We start from the raw sequence: 19,157 nt of genomic DNA, 5'->3' as shown, positions 1-19,157 counted from the left end.
CTATGGTCGGAAGTACTACGCCTATGCACAAAACTCTCACTCCCAACAGACAAAGATCCTGAGACTTACCTACTACATCTCAACATCCCTAAAATACCTAAGGCTCAGAAAACATAATTTATGTAAGAACTTACCTGATAAATTCATTTCTTTCATATTAGCAAGAGTCCATGAGCTAGTGACGTATGGGATATACATTCCTACCAGGAGGGGCAAAGTTTTCCAAACCTCAAAATGCCTATAAATACACCCCTCACCGCACCCACAAATCAGTTTAACGAATAGCCAAGAAGTGGGGTGATAAAAAAAGTGCGAAAGCATATAAAATAAGGAATTGGAATAGTTGTGCTTTATACAAAAAAATCATAACCACCAAAAAAGGGTAGGCCTCATGGACTCTTGCTAATATGAAAGAAATGAATTTATCAGGTAAGTTCTTACATAAATTATGTTTTCTTTCATGTAATTAGCAAGAGTCCATGAGCTAGTGACGTATGGGATAATGACTACCCAAGATGTGGATCTTTCCACGCAAGAGTCACTAGAGAGGGAGGGATAAAATAAAGACAGCCAATTCCTGCTGAAAATAATCCACACCCAAAATAAAGTTTAATGAAAACATAAGCAGAAGATTCAAACTGAAACCGCTGCCTGAAGTACTTTTCTACCAAAAACTGCTTCAGAAGAAGAAAACACATCAAAATGGTAGAATTTAGTAAAAGTATGCAAAGAGGACCAAGTTGCTGCTTTGCAAATCTGATCAACCGAAGCCTCATTCCTAAACGCCCAGGAAGTAGAAACTGACCTAGTAGAATGAGCTGTAATCCTTTGAGGCGGAGTTTTACCCGACTCGACATAAGCATGGTGAATTAAGGATTTCAACCAAGATGCCAAAGAAATGGCAGAAGCTTTCTGACCTTTTCTAGAACCGGAAAAGATGACAAATAGACTAGAAGTCTTTCGGAAAGACTTAGTAGCCTCAACATAATATTTCAAAGCTCTAACAACATCCAAAGAATGCAACGATTTCTCCTTATAATTCTTAGGACATAATGAAGGAACCACAATTTCTTTACTAATGTTGTTGGAATTCACAACCTTAGGTAAAAATTCAAAAGAAGTTCGCAACACCGCCTTATCCTGATGAAAAATCAGAAAAGGAGACTCACAAGAAAGAGCAGATAATTCAGAGACTCTTCTGGCAGAAGAGATGGCCAAAAGGAACAAAACTTTCCAAGAAAGTAATTTAATGTCCAATGAATGCATGGGTTCAAAAGGAGGAGCTTGAAGAGCCCTCAGAACCAAATTCAAACTCCAAGGAGGAGAAATAGACTTAATGACAGGTTTTATACGAACCAAAGCTTGTACAAAACAATGAATATCAGGAAGATTAGCAATCTTTCTGTGAAAAAGAACAGAAAGAGCAGAGATTTGTCCTTTCAAGGAACTTGCGGACAAACCTTTATCTAAACCATCCTGAAGAAACTGTAAAATTCTCGGAATTCTAAAAGAATGCCAGGAAAAATGATGAGAAAGACACCAAGAAATATAAGTCTTCCAGACTCTATAATATATCTCTCTAGATACAGATTTACGAGCCTGTAACATAGTATTAATCACAGAGTCAGAGAAACCTCTTTGACCAAGAATCAAGCGTTCAATCTCCATACCTTTAAATTTAAGGATTTGAGATCCTGATGGAAGAAGAAAGGACCTTGCGACAGAAGGTCTGGTCTTAACGGAAGAGTCCACGGCTGGCAAGAGGCCATCCGGACAAGATCCGCATACCAAAACCTGTGAGGCCATGCTGGAGCTACCAGCAGAACAAACGAGCATTCCTTCAGAATCTTGGAGATTACTCTTGGAAGAAGAACTAGAGGCGGAAAGATATAGGCAGGATGATACTTCCAAGGGAGTGATAATGCATCCACTGCCTCCGCCTGAGGATCCCGGGATCTGGACAGATACCTGGGAAGTTTCTTGTTTAGATGAGAAGCCATCAGATCTATTTCTGGGAGTTCCCACATTTGAACAATCTGAAGAAATACCTCTGGGTAAAGAGACCATTAGCCCGGATGCAACGTTTGGCGACTGAGATAATCCGCTTCCCAATTGTCTATACCTGGGATATGAACCGCAGAGATTAGACAGGAGCTGGATTCCGCCCAAACCAGAATTCGAGATACTTCTTTCATAGCCAGAGGACTGTGAGTCCCTCCTTGATGATTGATGTATGCCACAGTTGTGACATTGTCTGTCTGAAAACAAATGAACGACTCTCTCTTCAGAAGAGGCCAAGACTGAAGAGCTCTGAAAATTGCACAGAGTTCCAAAATATTGATCAGTAATCTCACCTCCTGAGATTCCCAAACCCCTTGGGCCGTCAGAGACCCCCACACAGCTCCCCAACCTGTAAGACTTGCATCTGTTGAGATTATAGTCCAGGTCGGAAGAACAAAAGAAGCCCCCTGAATTAAACGATGGTGATCTGTCCACCACGTCAGAGAATGTCGGACAATCGGTTTTAAAGATATTAATTGAGATATCTTTGTGTAATCTCTGCACCATTGGTTCAGCATACAGAGCTGAAGAGGTCGCATGTGAAAACGAGCAAAGGGGATCGCGTCCGATGCAGCAGTCATAAGACCTAGAATTTCCATGCATAAGGCTACCGAAGGGAATGATTGTGACTGAAGGTTTCGACAAGCTGAAATCAATTTTAAACGTCTCTTGTCTGTCAAAGACAGAGTCATGGACACTGAATCTATCTGGAAACCCAAAAAGGTTACCCTTGTCTGAGGACTCAATGAACTTTTTAGTGAATTGATCCTCCAACCATGATCTTGAAGAAACAACACAAGTCGATTCGTATGAGATTCTGCTAAATGTGAAGACTGAGCAAGTACCAAGATATCGTCCAAATAAGGAAATACCACAATACCCTGTTCTCTGATTACAGACAGAAGGGCACCGAGAACCTTTGTAAAAATTCTTGGAGCTGTAGCTAGGCCAAACGGCAGAGCCACAAACTGGTAATGCTTGTCCAGGAAAGAGAATCTCAGGAACTGATAGTGAGCTGGATGAATCGGAATATGCAGATATGCATCCTGTAAATCTATTGTAGACATATAATGCCCTTGCTGAACAAAAGGCAAGATAGTCCTTACAGTTACCATTTTGAATGTTGGTATCCTTACATAACGATTCAATATTTTTAGATCCAGAACTGGTCTGAAGGAATTCTCCTTCTTTGGTACAATGAAGAGATTCGAATAAAACCCCAGCCCCTGTTCCAGAACTGGAACTGGCATAATTACTCCAGCCAACTCTAGATCTGAAACACATTTCAGAAATGCTTGAGCTTTCACTGGGTTTACTGGGACACGGGAAAGAAAAAATCTCTTTGCAGGAGGTCTTATCTTGAAACCAATTCTGTACCCTTCTGAAACAATGTTCTGAATCCAAAGATTGTGAACAGAATTGATCCAAATTTCTTTGAAAAAACGTAATCTGCCCCCTACCAGCTGAGCTGGAATGAGGGCCGCACCTTCATGTGGACTTAGAAGCTGGCTTTGCTTTTCTAGAAGGCTTGGATTTATTCCAGACTGGAGATGGTTTCCAAACTGAAACTGCTCCTGAGGATGAAGGATCAGGCTTTTGTTCTTTGTTGAAACGAAAGGAACGAAAACGATTATTAGCCCTGTTTTTACCTTTAGATTTTTTATCCTGTGGTAAAAAAGTTCCTTTCCCACCAGTAACAGTTGAGATAATAGAATCCAACTGAGAACCAAATAATTTATTACCCTGGAAAGAAAGGGAAAGTAGAGTCGATTTAGAAGACATATCAGCATTCCAAGTTTTAAGCCATAAAGCTCTTCTAGCTAAAATAGCTAGAGACATAAACCTGACATCAACTCTGATAATATCAAAAATGGCATCACAGATAAAATTATTAGCATGTTGAAGAAGAATAATAATATTATGAGAATCATGATCTGTTACTTGTTGCGCTAAAGTTTCCAACCAAAAAGTTGAAGCTGCAGCAACATCAGCCAATGATATAGCAGGTCTAAGAAGATTACCTGAACACAGATAAGCTTTTCTTAGAAAGGATTCAATTTTCCTATCTAAGTACCATCTGCCGTAGGAATAGTAGTACGTTTAGCAAGGGTAGAAATAGCCCCATCAACTTTAGGGATTTTGTCCCAAAACTCTAATCTGTCGGACGGTACAGGATATAATTGCTTAAAACGTTTAGAAGGAGTAAATGAATTACCCAAATTATTCCATTCTCTGGAAATTACTTCAGAAATAGCAACAGGAACAGGAAAAACTTCTGGAATAACCACAGGAGATCTAAAGACCTTGTCTAAACGTTTAGATTTAGTATCAAGAGGACCAGAATCCTCAATTTCTAATGCAATTAGGACTTCTTTAAGTAAAGAACGGATAAATTCCATTTTAAATAAATATGACGATTTATCAGCATCAACCTCTGAGACAGAATCCTCTGTATCAGAAGAATCATTAGAATCAGAATGATGATGTTCATTTAAAAAATCATCTGTATAAAGAGAAGTTTTAAAAGCCTTTTTATGTTTACCAGAAGGAGGAATAACAGACATAGCCTTCTTAATGGATTCAGAAACAAAATCTCTTATGTTATCAGGAACACTCTGAACATTAGATGTTGATGGAACTGCAACAGGTAATGGTACTTTACTAAAGGAAATATTTTCTGCATTAACAAGTTTGTCATGACATTTAATACAAACAACAGCTGGAGGAACAACTACCAAAAGTTTACAGCAGATACACTTAGCTTTGGTAGTTCCAGCACCAGGCAGCGATTTTCCAGTAGTATCTTCTGACTCAGTTGCAACGTGGGACATCTTGCAATATGTAATAGAAGAAACAACATATAAAGCAAAATTGATCAAATTCCTTAAATGACAGTTTCAGGAATGGGAAAAAATGCCAGTGAACAAGCTTCTAGCAACCAGAAGCAACAAATGATGAGACTTAAATAAAGTGAGACAAAATTGACGCCCACATTATTTGGCGCCTAAATGCTATTAGCGCCAAAAATGACGCCACATCCGGAACGCCGACATTTTTGGCGCGAAAAACGTCAAAAATTACGCAACTTCCGGCGACATGTATGACGCCGGAAATAGAAAAAAAAATTCGCGCCAAGAAAGTCCGCGCCAAGAATGACGCAATAAAATGAAGCATTTTCAGCCCCCGCGAGCCTAACAGCCCACAGGGAAAAAGTCAATTTTTAAGGTAAGATAAAAATGATATATTCAAATGCATTATCCCAAATATGAAACTGACTGTCTGAAATAAGGAAATGTTGAACATCCTGAGTCAAGGCAAATAAATGTTTGAATACATATATTTAGAACTTTATAAAAAAAGTGCCCAACCATAGCTTAGAGTGTCACAGAAAATAAGACTTACTTACCCCAGGACACTCATCTACATGTTGTAGAAAGCCAAACCAGTACTGAAACGAAAATCAGCAGAGGTAATGGTATAAATATAAGAGTATATCGTCAATCTGAAAAGGGAGGTAAGAGATGAATCTCTACGACCGATAACAGAGAACCCATGAAATAGACCCCGTAGAAGGAGATCATTGAATTCAAACAGGCAATACTCTCCTCACATCCCTCTGACATTCATTGCACGCTGAGAGGAAAACCGGGCTCCAACCTGCTGCGGAGTGCATATCAATGTAGAATCTAGCACAAACTAACTTCACCACCTCCATAGGAGGCAAAGTTTGTAAAACTGATTTGTGGGTGTGGTGAGGGGTGTATTTATAGGCATTTTGAGGTTTGGGAAACTTTGCCCCTCCTGGTAGGAATGTATATCCCATACGTCACTAGCTCATGGACTCTTGCTAATTACATGAAAGAAACATCTTTTTATATACCTACTGACGGCAACCAAGTTAGTAATAGCGAGACACTGGAAGCAGCAGACAGCCCCCTCGATACTCAAAATCACTGGGATGCTCTTTTACATTAAAACAACGGAAGAGGCAGTATTTCTAAACAGAGGAATATTAGATCTCCACTCAGAAATCTGGGCCCCCTGGAAAGCTTTCTCGCACACTCCACAACCATAGCAGCCTGAATTAATCCCCCCCCCCTTTTTTTTCTTCCAACCCTCCTCCCCCTTTTTCCTTAGAATCATATACATCCAAGTTTATACATGTTTATTGCTTATGCACTTTGTTATTTATAAATAATAGATAGAGCTATATTACCTAAGCTCTCAAGACTTTATGTTTTACCAAGTTTGACTTTGCACTAGCGAACTGTTTGAATAAGAGGACCTAATAAAAACCATGTACTTGGACTGCAATGGAAAACATGGACTATCATGCCCTCACTCACATATGCTAACTTAGAAAACTGAGGTATTCTCCTTTTTTGTCTTCTTCCTAGACGCCCCCCTAAAGGTCGGAGAGGGACACTAGTAAGACATCTCCCCTCCTGATTCTGTAATACTATGTAATGTGAAAATAAGTACCTAAATATGTCTTACAACTGTTGATATCGGTATGTTTCATATACCTCAATAAAAATTATTCATAAAAAAAAAAATATTTCCATGACTCCTGACGTATTTTGCTGTTGGTATAATGCATACTATGCATAAATTGTAGGGAAAAATAAATTGAAAAAGAAGTAAACGTCAATAATAAAAAATTAAGGTTAAAGACAATATGTTCATTTTCTTTAGGAAGTGACAATTTACTTAAAAAATACTATCCATACCATACTATGGTTTTATAAGACTTCATTACCCTGTGTGGTTTCTGTAATTCAGTAAGGATTTGTACAGCATCTCCATATCTTCCTTCTTTTATCTGTGAGACAGAAAATAAAAAGCACATTTTTTTAAAGGTACTTTAAATGGTTATCATTAATATTTTATTTCTCCATATCTCCATGTCACCTAAAAGCCTGTTTTCCAACTCATTGTGTCATTTTGTATTCATTATAGAGTGAGTTATATGAAATAATTCTTCATTATTATGGTTGCCATTTCTACCATATTTTAAAGAATCCATGCAAAACTTATAGTGATAGCAATCAGATCAGCAACAGCAACTTTAGTTTTAAATTAATGTACAGAATATTTGATAATTACTGTAACAATATTTTTTCCAAGATAACAAGCCAAGTGCCAAAAAAAGCTAACTTTGAGCTTCTATACTAAATCTTAGGGACCTACCTTGCTTATTATGTGATATAGTTTTTTTGTGATTTTTTGCATTTTTAGCAATAATTGTCAAATGTTAAATTTTTGTGTTGTGCACCAATTTATTCTCAGTTTATCATTGGTATATTTCTGAGCCAATTACAAGAGATATATATGAACAGCACTAATCACAAGCTAGCTCACAGTAGTGCATTAAATGTACTTTCTATTAACATTAAATCGATTTCAGTCATTTTCATATTGCTCACAGTAGAAATCAGAAATTAAGCAAAAAATTGCACAAGATCTGCATACAAAATATTTGTTTCAAAATATAAATTGTGGTTTTAGTAGCAAAATTTGCATTGTTTTGCAGTCCATGGTCATTTTTAGAGGTACAGAAAATGTTTTTGGGCTTTCCTTTTTTACTATGCATAATTACATTTTGCGATTAATGCCTCTTTATCTATTAACAAAATATATGAGCTTTTATCCATAATGTCAGCCTGTTAAAGGTCCTGGGGGAGATTCTTATTGTTCGGCATCATTGTGCATCATTTGTTTTTACTAATAATTGTATACAGTTTAACTACATACTAGTATACTATATGGACTACACCTTTCAGACAGCCTTCTAGACTATGAATGGATCTTAGGTAATAGGGAACTATTCATTATTTACTTTTGAACGTTATTTAATTATCTTTATATATGCAAAACCTTTATTGAAGTTGAGTTGCCTTGTCACCCACCACCCCCACTCCGCATATGCTATCTGCTGTTAATCTAAAGTACACTTAACAGCTATTACAACAAAACAATCCATTAACAGTCTATAGTTTTAATATAGTGAGATGTATATGTTCCTCTCCCTTCCAAAGCTGGTGACATGTGTCAGATTAACGATTATCATTTCATATATACACCAAAACCACAGTCAAAAACTGTGACTACCGTGAAACACTACTTTATCCCTTTACACCGTCGCTTTCTTTGTGCAACTCTGGTAATAATTATTTTCCTCATTTGATATGAACCTTTCATACACCTCACTATTAATCAAATGTGTTAAATGTTTATCTTCTATCTCCAAGAACAAATAGTTAAACAGGCACAGGTATCATTTGTTTCTCACCAGCCTGTATACACCAGCCGTGTACTCCCCATCCTTGATTTGTAATGCTGCCATGTCCGTGATAAAACAAACAATACAGGGACTTCACGCACAGTACCGGGATGGGATAGAACCTTAAAACGTTATGTTCGATTTCTGTTACCAAGGCCGCTCACCCAGCTCCCTAGCAACCGAGCCGGAAAATGTCATTTAGGCCACACCTACTTGCGTGGCCGTGGAGCACTTTTTTTTTTTTTTTTTAAAGTAAACTTTATTAGTAAGAAGAAGCGTCGTTATACAGCTCTGCTTAGTGCTTTTTGGGATTGCTAAATGCACACTGTATTCAATTAAAAGTTGACCCCTGAGCTCCCTTTACTTTTCGGATGAATTTCATATTACAGTTTAACCATCAAAAGTAGTTATTCAAAATCTGTGAAGAGCTGGCTATAAGGTTAAAGGTGGCGGTGAAACTGTTAAAACAGCTACTGTTGCAAAGCTAGAACCACTATAAGGGAAACCAAGATGAGGACAATGTACTGTCAGTGTTGTTTCCAATTATCCATTTTAACAACTGGAGTGCATTAAATTGTTTTGTTTACAAACAGCTTCTGTACCTTTATTTAGTCATTTGACATAATTGCTTTTGCCTCTTGATTCTCAAACTCAAAATTTCAATTCCTAAAGGGACATGAAACCCAAATATTTTCTTGTGTGATTAGGGGCATACAATTTAAAAAAGTTTCCAAGTTACTTCTATTATCAAATTTGCTTAATTCCCGTAGTATTCTTTATTGAATAGATGCCTAGGTAGCTGTCTGTGGCACTACATGGCAGGAAATAGTGCTGACATCTAATGCTCTTACAAATGGATAACATTCTTGCAAAACTGCTGCCATATAGTGCTCTAAATACAGTACATGCACCTGAGGAAATTTGATAAAAGAAGTAACTTAGAAAGTTGTTTAAAATTGCATTCTCTATCTGAATCATGAAATAAACATTTTAAATTTCATGTCCCTTAGAGTAATTGGCTATGGAAAAGTTATGTAAACACAGACAGCAGAAGAAATTAAACTTCCAGTGGGAGAGAAGTATTACATTGTTGATTTTCAATTGTTTTCTTAAACTATTGGTCTCTGGTATACAGACAGAAATAAAATAAAGAAGCATTTGAGTGTAGATCTCCCTGCAAGTTCAGCCAATTTAATGGGTTGTGGTTTAAAAAAAACACACGCCAAACCAGTTATTTCATATACAAAAATAAAACCAAAGGAACAACCCCATGCATTTTATACTCTACAGCTGGTATAACAAGCCATTGGAAACACATTAGAGGAAATAAAACTATTTTACAGTACACTGTCACTTTAAGGCACCAACAAGGGTGATACATAGGGTTACCGATGCATGGAACCTGCAGTTGCTTGCCATTCCTTCCTCAAACAGCATCCTCAATTATCCCACTAACTGTATATTAACTGGATCTGCTGTGCCTTCTATTCTATTGTGCTTTTATTACTTTGATTGACAAGAAGTAATGCATGACATTGCTTAGTAATACGTTGATACTATCCCCCATCACCTTATTGCTGGCTTGTAGTAACCACATTATTTGTATGTAGGTGTTTCTAGGAGTCTCTGTGTGTGTAAATGTGTGTGTTTTATATATACACTATTGATCAACTATAGAATATGGTGGTGCTTTCAAATAAATTATAATTTTATATATATATTATATTAAAAAAAAGATTAAATAATATATCATTATTACTTAATAGAGTCACCCATACATCAATTCCAGTGCAATTTCACTGAATATCTCTTCAGTCGCCCAATCCTAAACCACTCAAATTACCAAACACTTGCAAATAGCATGTCCAGACCAATATCAAAACATCACAGTTTGAAGATTATTCATTAATACAGTGTTAACCCTTTTTAAATCCGGATACTTAGTTATTAAAATAAATAAATCTTTATATCATATGTTTAAAAGTTATACTTCCAAGTGGTAAACACGCTCACAGTCACATGTCGCTGTGTCCAAGCCATCATGCCATCTGACACGTTTCTCTTGCTGCTTTCTCAAAGATAGCTACAAAATGCTGATACTAAGCATTCATTCATTGTTTTTTACCAGTTGTTTGCTTCCACTGAGATCTACTGATTCTGATGGGTAGAATGTAATATAATCACCTTAGGGCTACAAACAGGAGTGCCTTTAGCTAATAAACACAGAGATTACAAGTTTTGCGGTAACAGGGGTGCGTTGCTAACCAGCAGTTTTTTCTCACCGCTCACTTAAGACAACGCTGGTATTACAGGTTTTATTAAACCCGGCGTTAGCCAAAAAAAAATGAGCGGAGAGCAATTAGCTCCACATCGCACCTCAATACCAGCGCTGCTTACAGTATCGGTGAGCTGGCTAAACGTGCTTGTGCACGATTTCCCCATAGGAATCAATGGGGGAGAGCCGGCTGAAAAAAAAACTAACACCTGCAAAAAAGCAGCGTCCAGCTTCTAACGCAGCCCCATTGATTCCTATGGGGAAAGAACATTTATATTTACACCTAACACCCTAACATGAACCCCGAGTCTAAACACCCCTAATCTTACACGTATTAACACCTAATCTGCTGTCCCTGACATCTGCATTATATTTTTAACCCCTAATCTGCCGCTCCGGACACCGCCGCCACCTACATTATCCCTATGAACTCCCAATCTGCTGCCCCCAACATCGCCAACACCTACTTTTTATTTATTAACCCCCTTGTGTCCTAATCCTAAGAATTCTTTGGAGAAATCCTTACATTCTTTGGATGTGGTGATAGCTTTGAAATATTATATTGAAGCTACTAAAGATTTCAGGAAGACTTCTAGTCTATTTGTTATATTTTCTGGTTCTAGGAAAGGTCAGAAGGCCTCTGCTATTTCCTTGGCTTCTTGGTTAAAGGGACACTGTACCCAAAATTTTTATTTTGTGATTCAGATTGAGCATGACATTTTAAGCAACTTTCTAATTTACTCCTATTATCAATTTTTTTTTATTCTCTTGGTATCTTTATTTGAAATGCAAGAATGTAAGTTTAGATGCCGGCCCATTTTTGGTGAACAACCTGGGTTGTCCTTGCTGATTGGTGGATAAATTCATCCAACAATAAAAAAGTGCTGTCCAGAGTACTGAAACCAAAACAAAGCTTAGATGCCTTCTTTTTCAAATAATGATAGCAAGAGAACGAAGAAAAAATGATAATAGGAGTAAATTAGAAAGTTGCTTAAAATTGCATGCTCTTTCTGAATTACAAAAGAAAAAAATTGGGTTCAGTGTCCCTTTAAGCTTTTGATTCATCATGCTTATTTGGAGTCGGGTCAAACCCAGCCTCAGAGAATTACAGCTCATTCTACTAGATCAGTCTCCACTTCTTGGGCTTTTAAGAATGAAGCTTCAGTTGATCAGATTTGCAAAGCAGCAACTTGGTCTTCTTTGCATACATTTACTAAATTCTACCGTTTTGATGTATTTGCTTCTTCAGAAGCAGTTTTTGGTAGAAAAGGTCTTCAGGCAGCTGTTTCAGTTTGATTCTTCTGCTGATGTTTTAAGTTTTTCTTTTCATTATGAGAATAAACTTATATTTTGGGTTGTGGATTAATTTTTCAGTGGAAAATGGCTGTTTTTATTTTTATCCCTCCCTCTCTAGTGACTCTTGTGTGGAGTTCTACATCTTGGGTATTGCTATCCCATACGTCACTAGCTCATGGACTCTTGCCAATTACATGAAAGAAAACATAATTTATATAAGAATTTACCTGATAAATTCACTTCTTTCATATTGGCAAGAGTCCATGAGGCCCACCCTTTTTATGGTGGTTATGTTTTTTTTGTATAAAGCACAATTATTTCCAAATTCCTTTGTTAATGCTTTTTACTCCTTTCTTTATCACCCCACTACTTGGCTATTCGTTAAACTGAATTGTGGGTGTGGTGAGGGGTGTATTTATAGGCATTTTTGAGGTTTGGGAAACTTTGCCCCTCCTGGTAGGATTGTATATCCCATACGTCACTAGCTCATGGACTCTTGCCAATATGAATGAAATGAATTTATCAGGTAAATTCTTACATAAATTCTGTTTTTATTGTCTCTCACTATATGTAGATTTACAATTTCATATTTATACACAATACTGTAATACTATGCATAATTGAACACTTTTTTTTTTAAGAGAAGAGAAAGGGAATTTGAGAAATTCCTTTTTTCCCCCAATCTCTATCTCGGTCCTCCCTCTTTAACTCCTTTAAATTTATATTTTTTGTGATATAAATTTATATTGGAATACTGGAATATGTTATTGCACTGTAGATATATATATTTTTTATTTTATGTCGGATCTCTGAGTGTTGTATTTTGTGGCGTGGAAAGCTGCTTTTCAATAAAGATATAAAAAAACTCAGGTTTTTTAATATAGGTATTTATTAGCATCACACAAGAACATTAGTGCAAGATTATTGCTTTTACAAACCTATTGTAAAGCAGTTTTGAAATGCAAATAAAGGTTTTAAATATAATTTAGCTTTAGCTTAAAGGAATGAGATTACACATCTTTTTTAACATATATACATATCACATATTTAAAGAGAACCTTTCCAAACGTTTTTAATTACACTGCACTGGGTGTGCAGGGGAGACAAAAAGAGATTCTTTAAAACTGTTTCAAAAGCAACTGTTGCATGTCTTCTGAAAGCACCGGCACAATTCACGAGAGGTCTGCGATTTAAACAGATTGTGACAATATTTGTGTGGCTGTGTAGTTCCAGGAAGTTTCAATCCACATCCAATTGTTATTTCCATACTTTAACAATACCATCCATAGAGGCGGTCACTATGAAGCCTTGCGTTGTTTGGAAGGTGGCCATGTCAGTAATTATATCATGGTGCCCAGCAGGCAGTGATTCTGGTCCTCTACGTGGGGCATCCTCACTGGGTCCCATTGTATGTTTGCTTGGAATTTCCTGCATGCAAAATAGAAATCACTACATTTTACAGAATGAAGCTAAAACTAACAAATACATACATACCTACATACATAAACACCACTACCCAATTACAGGGCTTTTCAGCACTCCAGGCAATAGATTATATTTAAAGGGACAGTGTACTTTAAAAATTGTTTCTCTTTAAGGTGTTTCAAATTAATTCTTATATCAGTAGCAGATTATAAAATGTGTGAGAAATTGCTCATTTAGGATTGTTTTGTGTATTAAATAGCCATTTTTGTTCTTTGACACCACAACCCATTAAAATGGGTTGAGCTAACAAAGAAATTATATATCTCCCTTTTTATGACTTTCTATACATGCACATGCTTCCTTACCTTATCTCTGTCTGTATACCAAAGCCTAATATTTAGAGAGAACTAGAGCTGCAACAACTAATCGTCATAATCGATAATAATCGATTATGAAAATAGTTGTCAACGAATCTCATAATCGATTAATCGATTAGTTGGTTTGCAATTAGTTGGTCTGTACACAACACCAGCTGCTTCACTCCAATGAACTCCTGCACATGGTATTGTGTTTTATGGTTATGTCCTTAGCCTAAAGGACGTCTACAGACGTCTACTTTTCACTTTTTCAGGACGGTATAAGTTTACAACTACCCCTGGCTTATGTGCAACCCAGATATAATAGTCATCATTTGGATTGTTTATATTAAATCAGGTGATTTGGAACTATGCTTTTCATGATATAGTGCCAAGCTTGTTATTTACACCTAGCCCCTAGATTGATGGGAGTTATTTAAATTGATGTGCACTATTATCTGTTTGCACAATTATTAGCGTATTGCTTGTTATTGCTGATTATATGTACTGTATAAATAAATGTGTAAGGCTTTGTCCTGTTATTGATATAAAGTCCTTAGCGCGTTTGATTTGTTTTTTATTGTTTTTTTATATTTTTAATATATTGTGATATGTACCAGATTCAATCTATATGTATATATCTTATTTTTAGAGCGGACTAGATATTTCCCCCTAACATTATAGCTGGTTATTTACCATTGCATATAGATATTCAAGATATTTTTTATGTAAGAATGAAGTCAAGGGTTACTTTATTGAGAGGCCCCTTGCCAAGGTGAAAAACCCTTTGCATTTGTGAAGAGCTAACAAAGATAAATATCCCACTTTGGTGAAATTGGCAAAACCCTACTTATACATCTCAAGCACCTCAACACCATCTTAGTGCCTTTTCTCTGCTGCAGGAAATATAGCTGCAAACAGAGAACCAGCCTTAGTCAGAAGCATGTGGACATGTTGAGATTTTTGCATTTCAATGCAAAGTTTCTGAAAGAGTGAATAACAGAATGTTATTAACAGTGATAGTCTCTAGTTCTACCTCTTTTCAAACAGGTTTTGTTTTGTTTAATTATAAAACTGTTCTCTGATGCTTAAAAATTGGACAAACAGTTGTGTTAATGTAAAGTTTTAGTCTGAAGTTTATAGTGATGCACCGAAATGGAAATTCTGGACCGAAACCGAATCCGAAAATCCAGGATGCACTTGGCCGAAAACCGAAACTGATACCGAAAATGTATTTTTTCAAATTATTTTCAAATTTATTTTTTTTAGTGTTTTTTTTTTGTTTTGTTTTTGCATAATTAGAGTCAAGAAAAAAAAAAAACAGGCAAAAAAGAATACCATTTTCGGCCAAAATGTTTCTGTGACCAAAATTTTGGTGCATCCCTACTTAAAACAATTATAAATATCAATATACTGTATTATTCTTCATTTAGTTCTATGTAACATAATCATATTTAACAGGGTTTTTTTTTTACCAATTATAGTCCTAGAAAACTCATTATATGCAGAACAGTAAGTAAAGTAATAAACTTAAACAGCAGCTATAGGCTAGCATCAAATTTGAAATATGCTACAAAATAATTTTACCGAAAATAACAGGCAAAAAAAACGAAAACCGAAACAGCCAAAAATGCAATTTTCGGCCGAAACTTTCTGCGGCCGAAATTTCGGTGCATCCCTAGAAGTTTATATTTGTAACACTCAGTATGTGGATTTTATTTAAAATATAGGAAACCATTATTGATTCTTTTTTTAATCCGATTAGTCGATTAATCGAAAAAATAATCGGCCGATTAATCGATTATGAAAATAATCGTTAGTTGCAGCCCTAGAGAGAACAATTAAAAAAACAAAATTTATGCTTACCTGATAAATGTATTTATTTCCGGGCATGGACAGTCCACGATTTCATTCCAATTACTAGTGGGATATTCAACTCCTGGCCAGCAGGAGGAGGCAAAGAGCACCCCAGCAGAGCTGTTAAGTGTCACTTCCCTTACCCATAATCCCCAGTCATTCGGCTGAAGGAAAATGGAAAAAGAAGATAAGACAAGGGTCAAGAGGTGCCTGAGGTTTGTATAAAAAAAACTGCAGTCTTAAATTTAAATAAGGGTGGGTCGTGGACTCTCCATGCCCGGAAAGAAAGACATTTATCAGGTAAGCATACATTTTGTTTTATTTCCTATGGCATGGAGAGACCACAATTTTATTCCAATTACTAGTGGGAACCAATACCCAAGCTAAAGGACACAGCATGAAAGGGAGGGAGAACAAGACAGGCGGACCTAAACAAGACACCACCGCTTGAAGAACTTTCCTCCCAAAGGAAGCCTCAGCAGAGGCAAAAGTATTGAATTTGTAGAATTTTGGAAAAAGTATGCAATGAGGACCATGTAGCCGCCTTGCAAATTTGTTCCACAGAAGCTTCATTTTTGAAAGCCCAGGAAGACGAAACAGCCCTTGTGGAATGAGCTGTAATTCTCTCAGGAGGCTGTTGTCCAGCTGTCTCATAAGCTAATTGGATAACACTTCTCAACCAGAGAGAAAGAGTAGTATAAGTAGCCTTCTGCCCCTTACGCTTACCAGAGAAAATGACAAACAAGGCAGAGGATTGCCTAAAATCTTTAGTTGCTTGAAGGTAAAATTTTAGAGCACGCACAACATCCAGGTTATACAACAATTTCCTGATTGATATTGCGATCTGATACCACCTTAGGGAGAAATCCCAGCTTAGTACGAAGGACCGCCTTATCCGCATGAAAAATTAGGTAAGGGGAATCACACTGCAGGACCGAGAGCTCGGAAACTCTGTGAGCAGACGAAATAGCAAGAAGAAACAAAACCTTCCAATATAACAATTTAATATCGACTGAATGCATTGGCTCAAACGGAGCCTGCTGCAAAACCTTTAGAACAAGGTTAAGGCTCCAAGGAGGAGCAACAGGTTTAAACGCAGTCCTGATTCTGACCAAGGCCTGAACAAAGGACTGAACATCAGGCAGATCTGCCAAATGTTTGTGCAAAAGAATAGTCAGTGCAAAAATCTGACCCTTCAGAGTGCTGACTGATAAACCCTTCTCCAGGCTTTCCTGAAGAAAGGACAAAATTTGGGGTACTCGTAAGCTACTCCAAGAGAAACCCTTAGAAACCCTTTGTTTCTGCGCAACACAATCGGATAAAATTCCGGAACCCCCCACCTGAGGGTTATCATTGAGAACACCTCCAGATGGAGAGCCCACTCCCTGGGATGAAAGGTCTGTCTGCTCAGAAAATCCGCTTCGCAGTTGTTCACCCCTGGGATGTGGATGGCAGACAGGAGACTCCACCCACTGTATAATGCGGGACACCTCTTTCATTGCCAACGAACTCCGGGTCCCTCCCTGGTGGTTGATGTATGCCACTGAGGTGATGTCTGATTGAAATCTGATTAAACCGGACTAAAGCTAGTGGAGGCCAAACCATCAACGCATTGAAGATCGCCCTCAACTCTAGAATGTTTATGGGAAGAGAAGACTCCTTCCGCGTCCAAAGACCCTGAGTTCTTAGAGAGACCCAAACTGCTCTCCAGCCTACCAGGCTGGCATCCGTGGTCACAATCACCCAGGAAGGTCTCAGGAAGCATGTCCCCTATGACAGATGATCCTGTGAAGTCCACCACGAAAGAGAGTCTCTCGTTGTGGGATCCAGAGTGTCAGGTATCACATAACCAATATACCTTTAAGACCCAGTGCAGTCTCACTCCTTTCCCTATTTAAGGCTCCTCCTCATGATATCTCATTGCTTAGTATTGCAGTAATCTTTCCTAGATCCTCTGTGAACCTATGCCATCCTGTGAACGCTGTTCACAAACCTCTGAACTCCTGAGAAACTTAACATTGAAACTCCTATCTCTGTTGTCTTGTATTATTTTAAGGCAACTTATCGTTTTTCCTGTGTTCTATATTTAAAGTTGAGAGGACTCTGCTTTATCTCTCTGCCGCACTCCGGTTCCAGCTACCGCTCTCCTTGCCTGTCAGCTCACAGCAGTGTTCTACGGGAACGCGGTGACGTCATCCGCCAGCTTCACATTACCGCTGATAGCAGCAGCTCCTATTCTCTGCTCACTTCCTCAGCTTGTGGCGAGTTTTGCTTCGCGCTCCTGCTTGGTAAGCACTGCTCTAGTTTGATCCTCTGAGCTACCGCAGAACATTGTATCTTTGCCTTACTCTCCTAAAAAGAAATCTAAACTTATATGAGTGCCAATATTATTTGTATTTGTTCTGATCCTCTCACTTCCATAAGTTTTTCTCAGTGTGTGGCAGCCATATTTTGTTTTCTCTTGCAAGAGTCTGAATATTATAAACTTTAAACTGCATACAACTCTTATATCAGGATTGTTTTCAACTACCCCTGCTGCTTTATTTTTTCCTTCCACAGTCTCAACCCTGACACATGTGGCAGCCATAGGGGATAAGTGGGAAACTGCACCTGTATATTAAATTGTATTGTGTGATTACTGAGTAATACATTGTTGCGCAGGATCACCATGTGTATCCCATACTATTCACTAATACAATACACCCTATTTAATAGTGTCATATCCTAGCAGTTGTGGTTCTAAAGCACCTGATGTTACATTCTTATTCAAGCTCTTTAAATTTCAGTTCCCTTGACATACTCTTGACACAGAGCTATCCTCTGTGAGAGATCCGAGTGGTCTCCGTTCCATTGACTGAGCATGCATAGTTGTAGGGTCTCAGATGGAACTGAGTAAACGGAATGATGTCCGTGGAAGCAACCATCAGACCAATTACTTCCATGCACTGAGCCACTGACGGACGGACAGAAACCTGCAGTGATCACGAAGCAAGAAGTTTTGATTTTCTGACATTCGTCAGAAAAATCTTCATGGATAGAGAATCTATAATTGTTCCCAAGAAGCATACCCTGGTGTCTGGCACTAGGGAAATCTTTTTCTAGATTAACCTACCACCCATGGGAACGCAGAAAAGACAACAACATTGCGGTATGCGATTCTGCTAGTTGAAAAGATGGAGCTTGAACCAAGATATCGTCCAGGTAAGGTGCCACCACTATCCCTTAAGATTTGACCACTGCCAAAACGGCCCCCAGAACCTTTGTAAAAATTTGAGGGGCCGTAGCAAGGCCAAAGGGAAGAGTGAAAAAAATGGTAATGATTATCCAAAAAGGCAAACCCCAGGAATTGTTGATGTGAATGGAAATATGGAGATAGGCGTCCGTGGTTGTTATGAACTGACCCTCCTGAACTAATGGAAGAATGGAATGAATAGTTTCCATTTTGAAGGATGGCACCTTGAGGAACTTGTTGAGACACTTTAGATCCAAAATGGGATGGAAAAGTTCCCTCTTTTTTGGGAACTACAAAAAGATTTGAGTAGAATCCTTGATCCTGTTCCTCTACTGCAACTGGAACAATCACCCTCAGGGAACATAGGTTCTT

At 37.7% G+C, this 19,157-nt stretch overlaps 2 protein-coding genes across 3 annotated transcripts in view; both read right to left on the bottom strand.

Moving 5' to 3' along the window:
- The window catches only part of LOC128660454 (tetratricopeptide repeat protein 30A), a 271,599-nt gene extending 263,092 nt beyond the window's left edge, over positions 1 to 8,507 (bottom strand). The window contains exons 1-2 of the mRNA XM_053714304.1: positions 8,354 to 8,507; positions 6,821 to 6,883 (exon numbers count right to left, since the gene is read on the bottom strand). Of these exons, the coding sequence (XP_053570279.1) occupies positions 6,821 to 6,883; positions 8,354 to 8,407 (117 nt within the window). The 5' untranslated portion in view covers positions 8,408 to 8,507. The remainder of the gene's footprint in view (positions 1 to 6,820; positions 6,884 to 8,353) is intronic.
- A 4,274-nt stretch (positions 8,508 to 12,781) lies between these two features.
- PIK3R4 (phosphoinositide-3-kinase regulatory subunit 4) overlaps positions 12,782 to 19,157 on the bottom strand; it is a 42,224-nt gene continuing 35,848 nt past the window's right edge. For both annotated transcript variants that reach the window (XM_053714303.1, XM_053714302.1), the window contains exon 20: positions 12,782 to 13,343. In XM_053714303.1, coding sequence (XP_053570278.1) covers positions 13,173 to 13,343 — 171 coding nt within the window. In that variant the 3' untranslated portion in view covers positions 12,782 to 13,172. The remainder of the gene's footprint in view (positions 13,344 to 19,157) is intronic.

This window comes from Bombina bombina, chromosome 5 (assembly GCF_027579735.1).
Source record: "Bombina bombina isolate aBomBom1 chromosome 5, aBomBom1.pri, whole genome shotgun sequence".
In the NCBI taxonomy this organism is placed as follows: domain Eukaryota; kingdom Metazoa; phylum Chordata; class Amphibia; order Anura; family Bombinatoridae; genus Bombina; species Bombina bombina.
The sequence above is the reverse complement of the archived record's forward strand: the minus strand, read 5'-3'. Positions and strand labels throughout refer to the sequence as shown.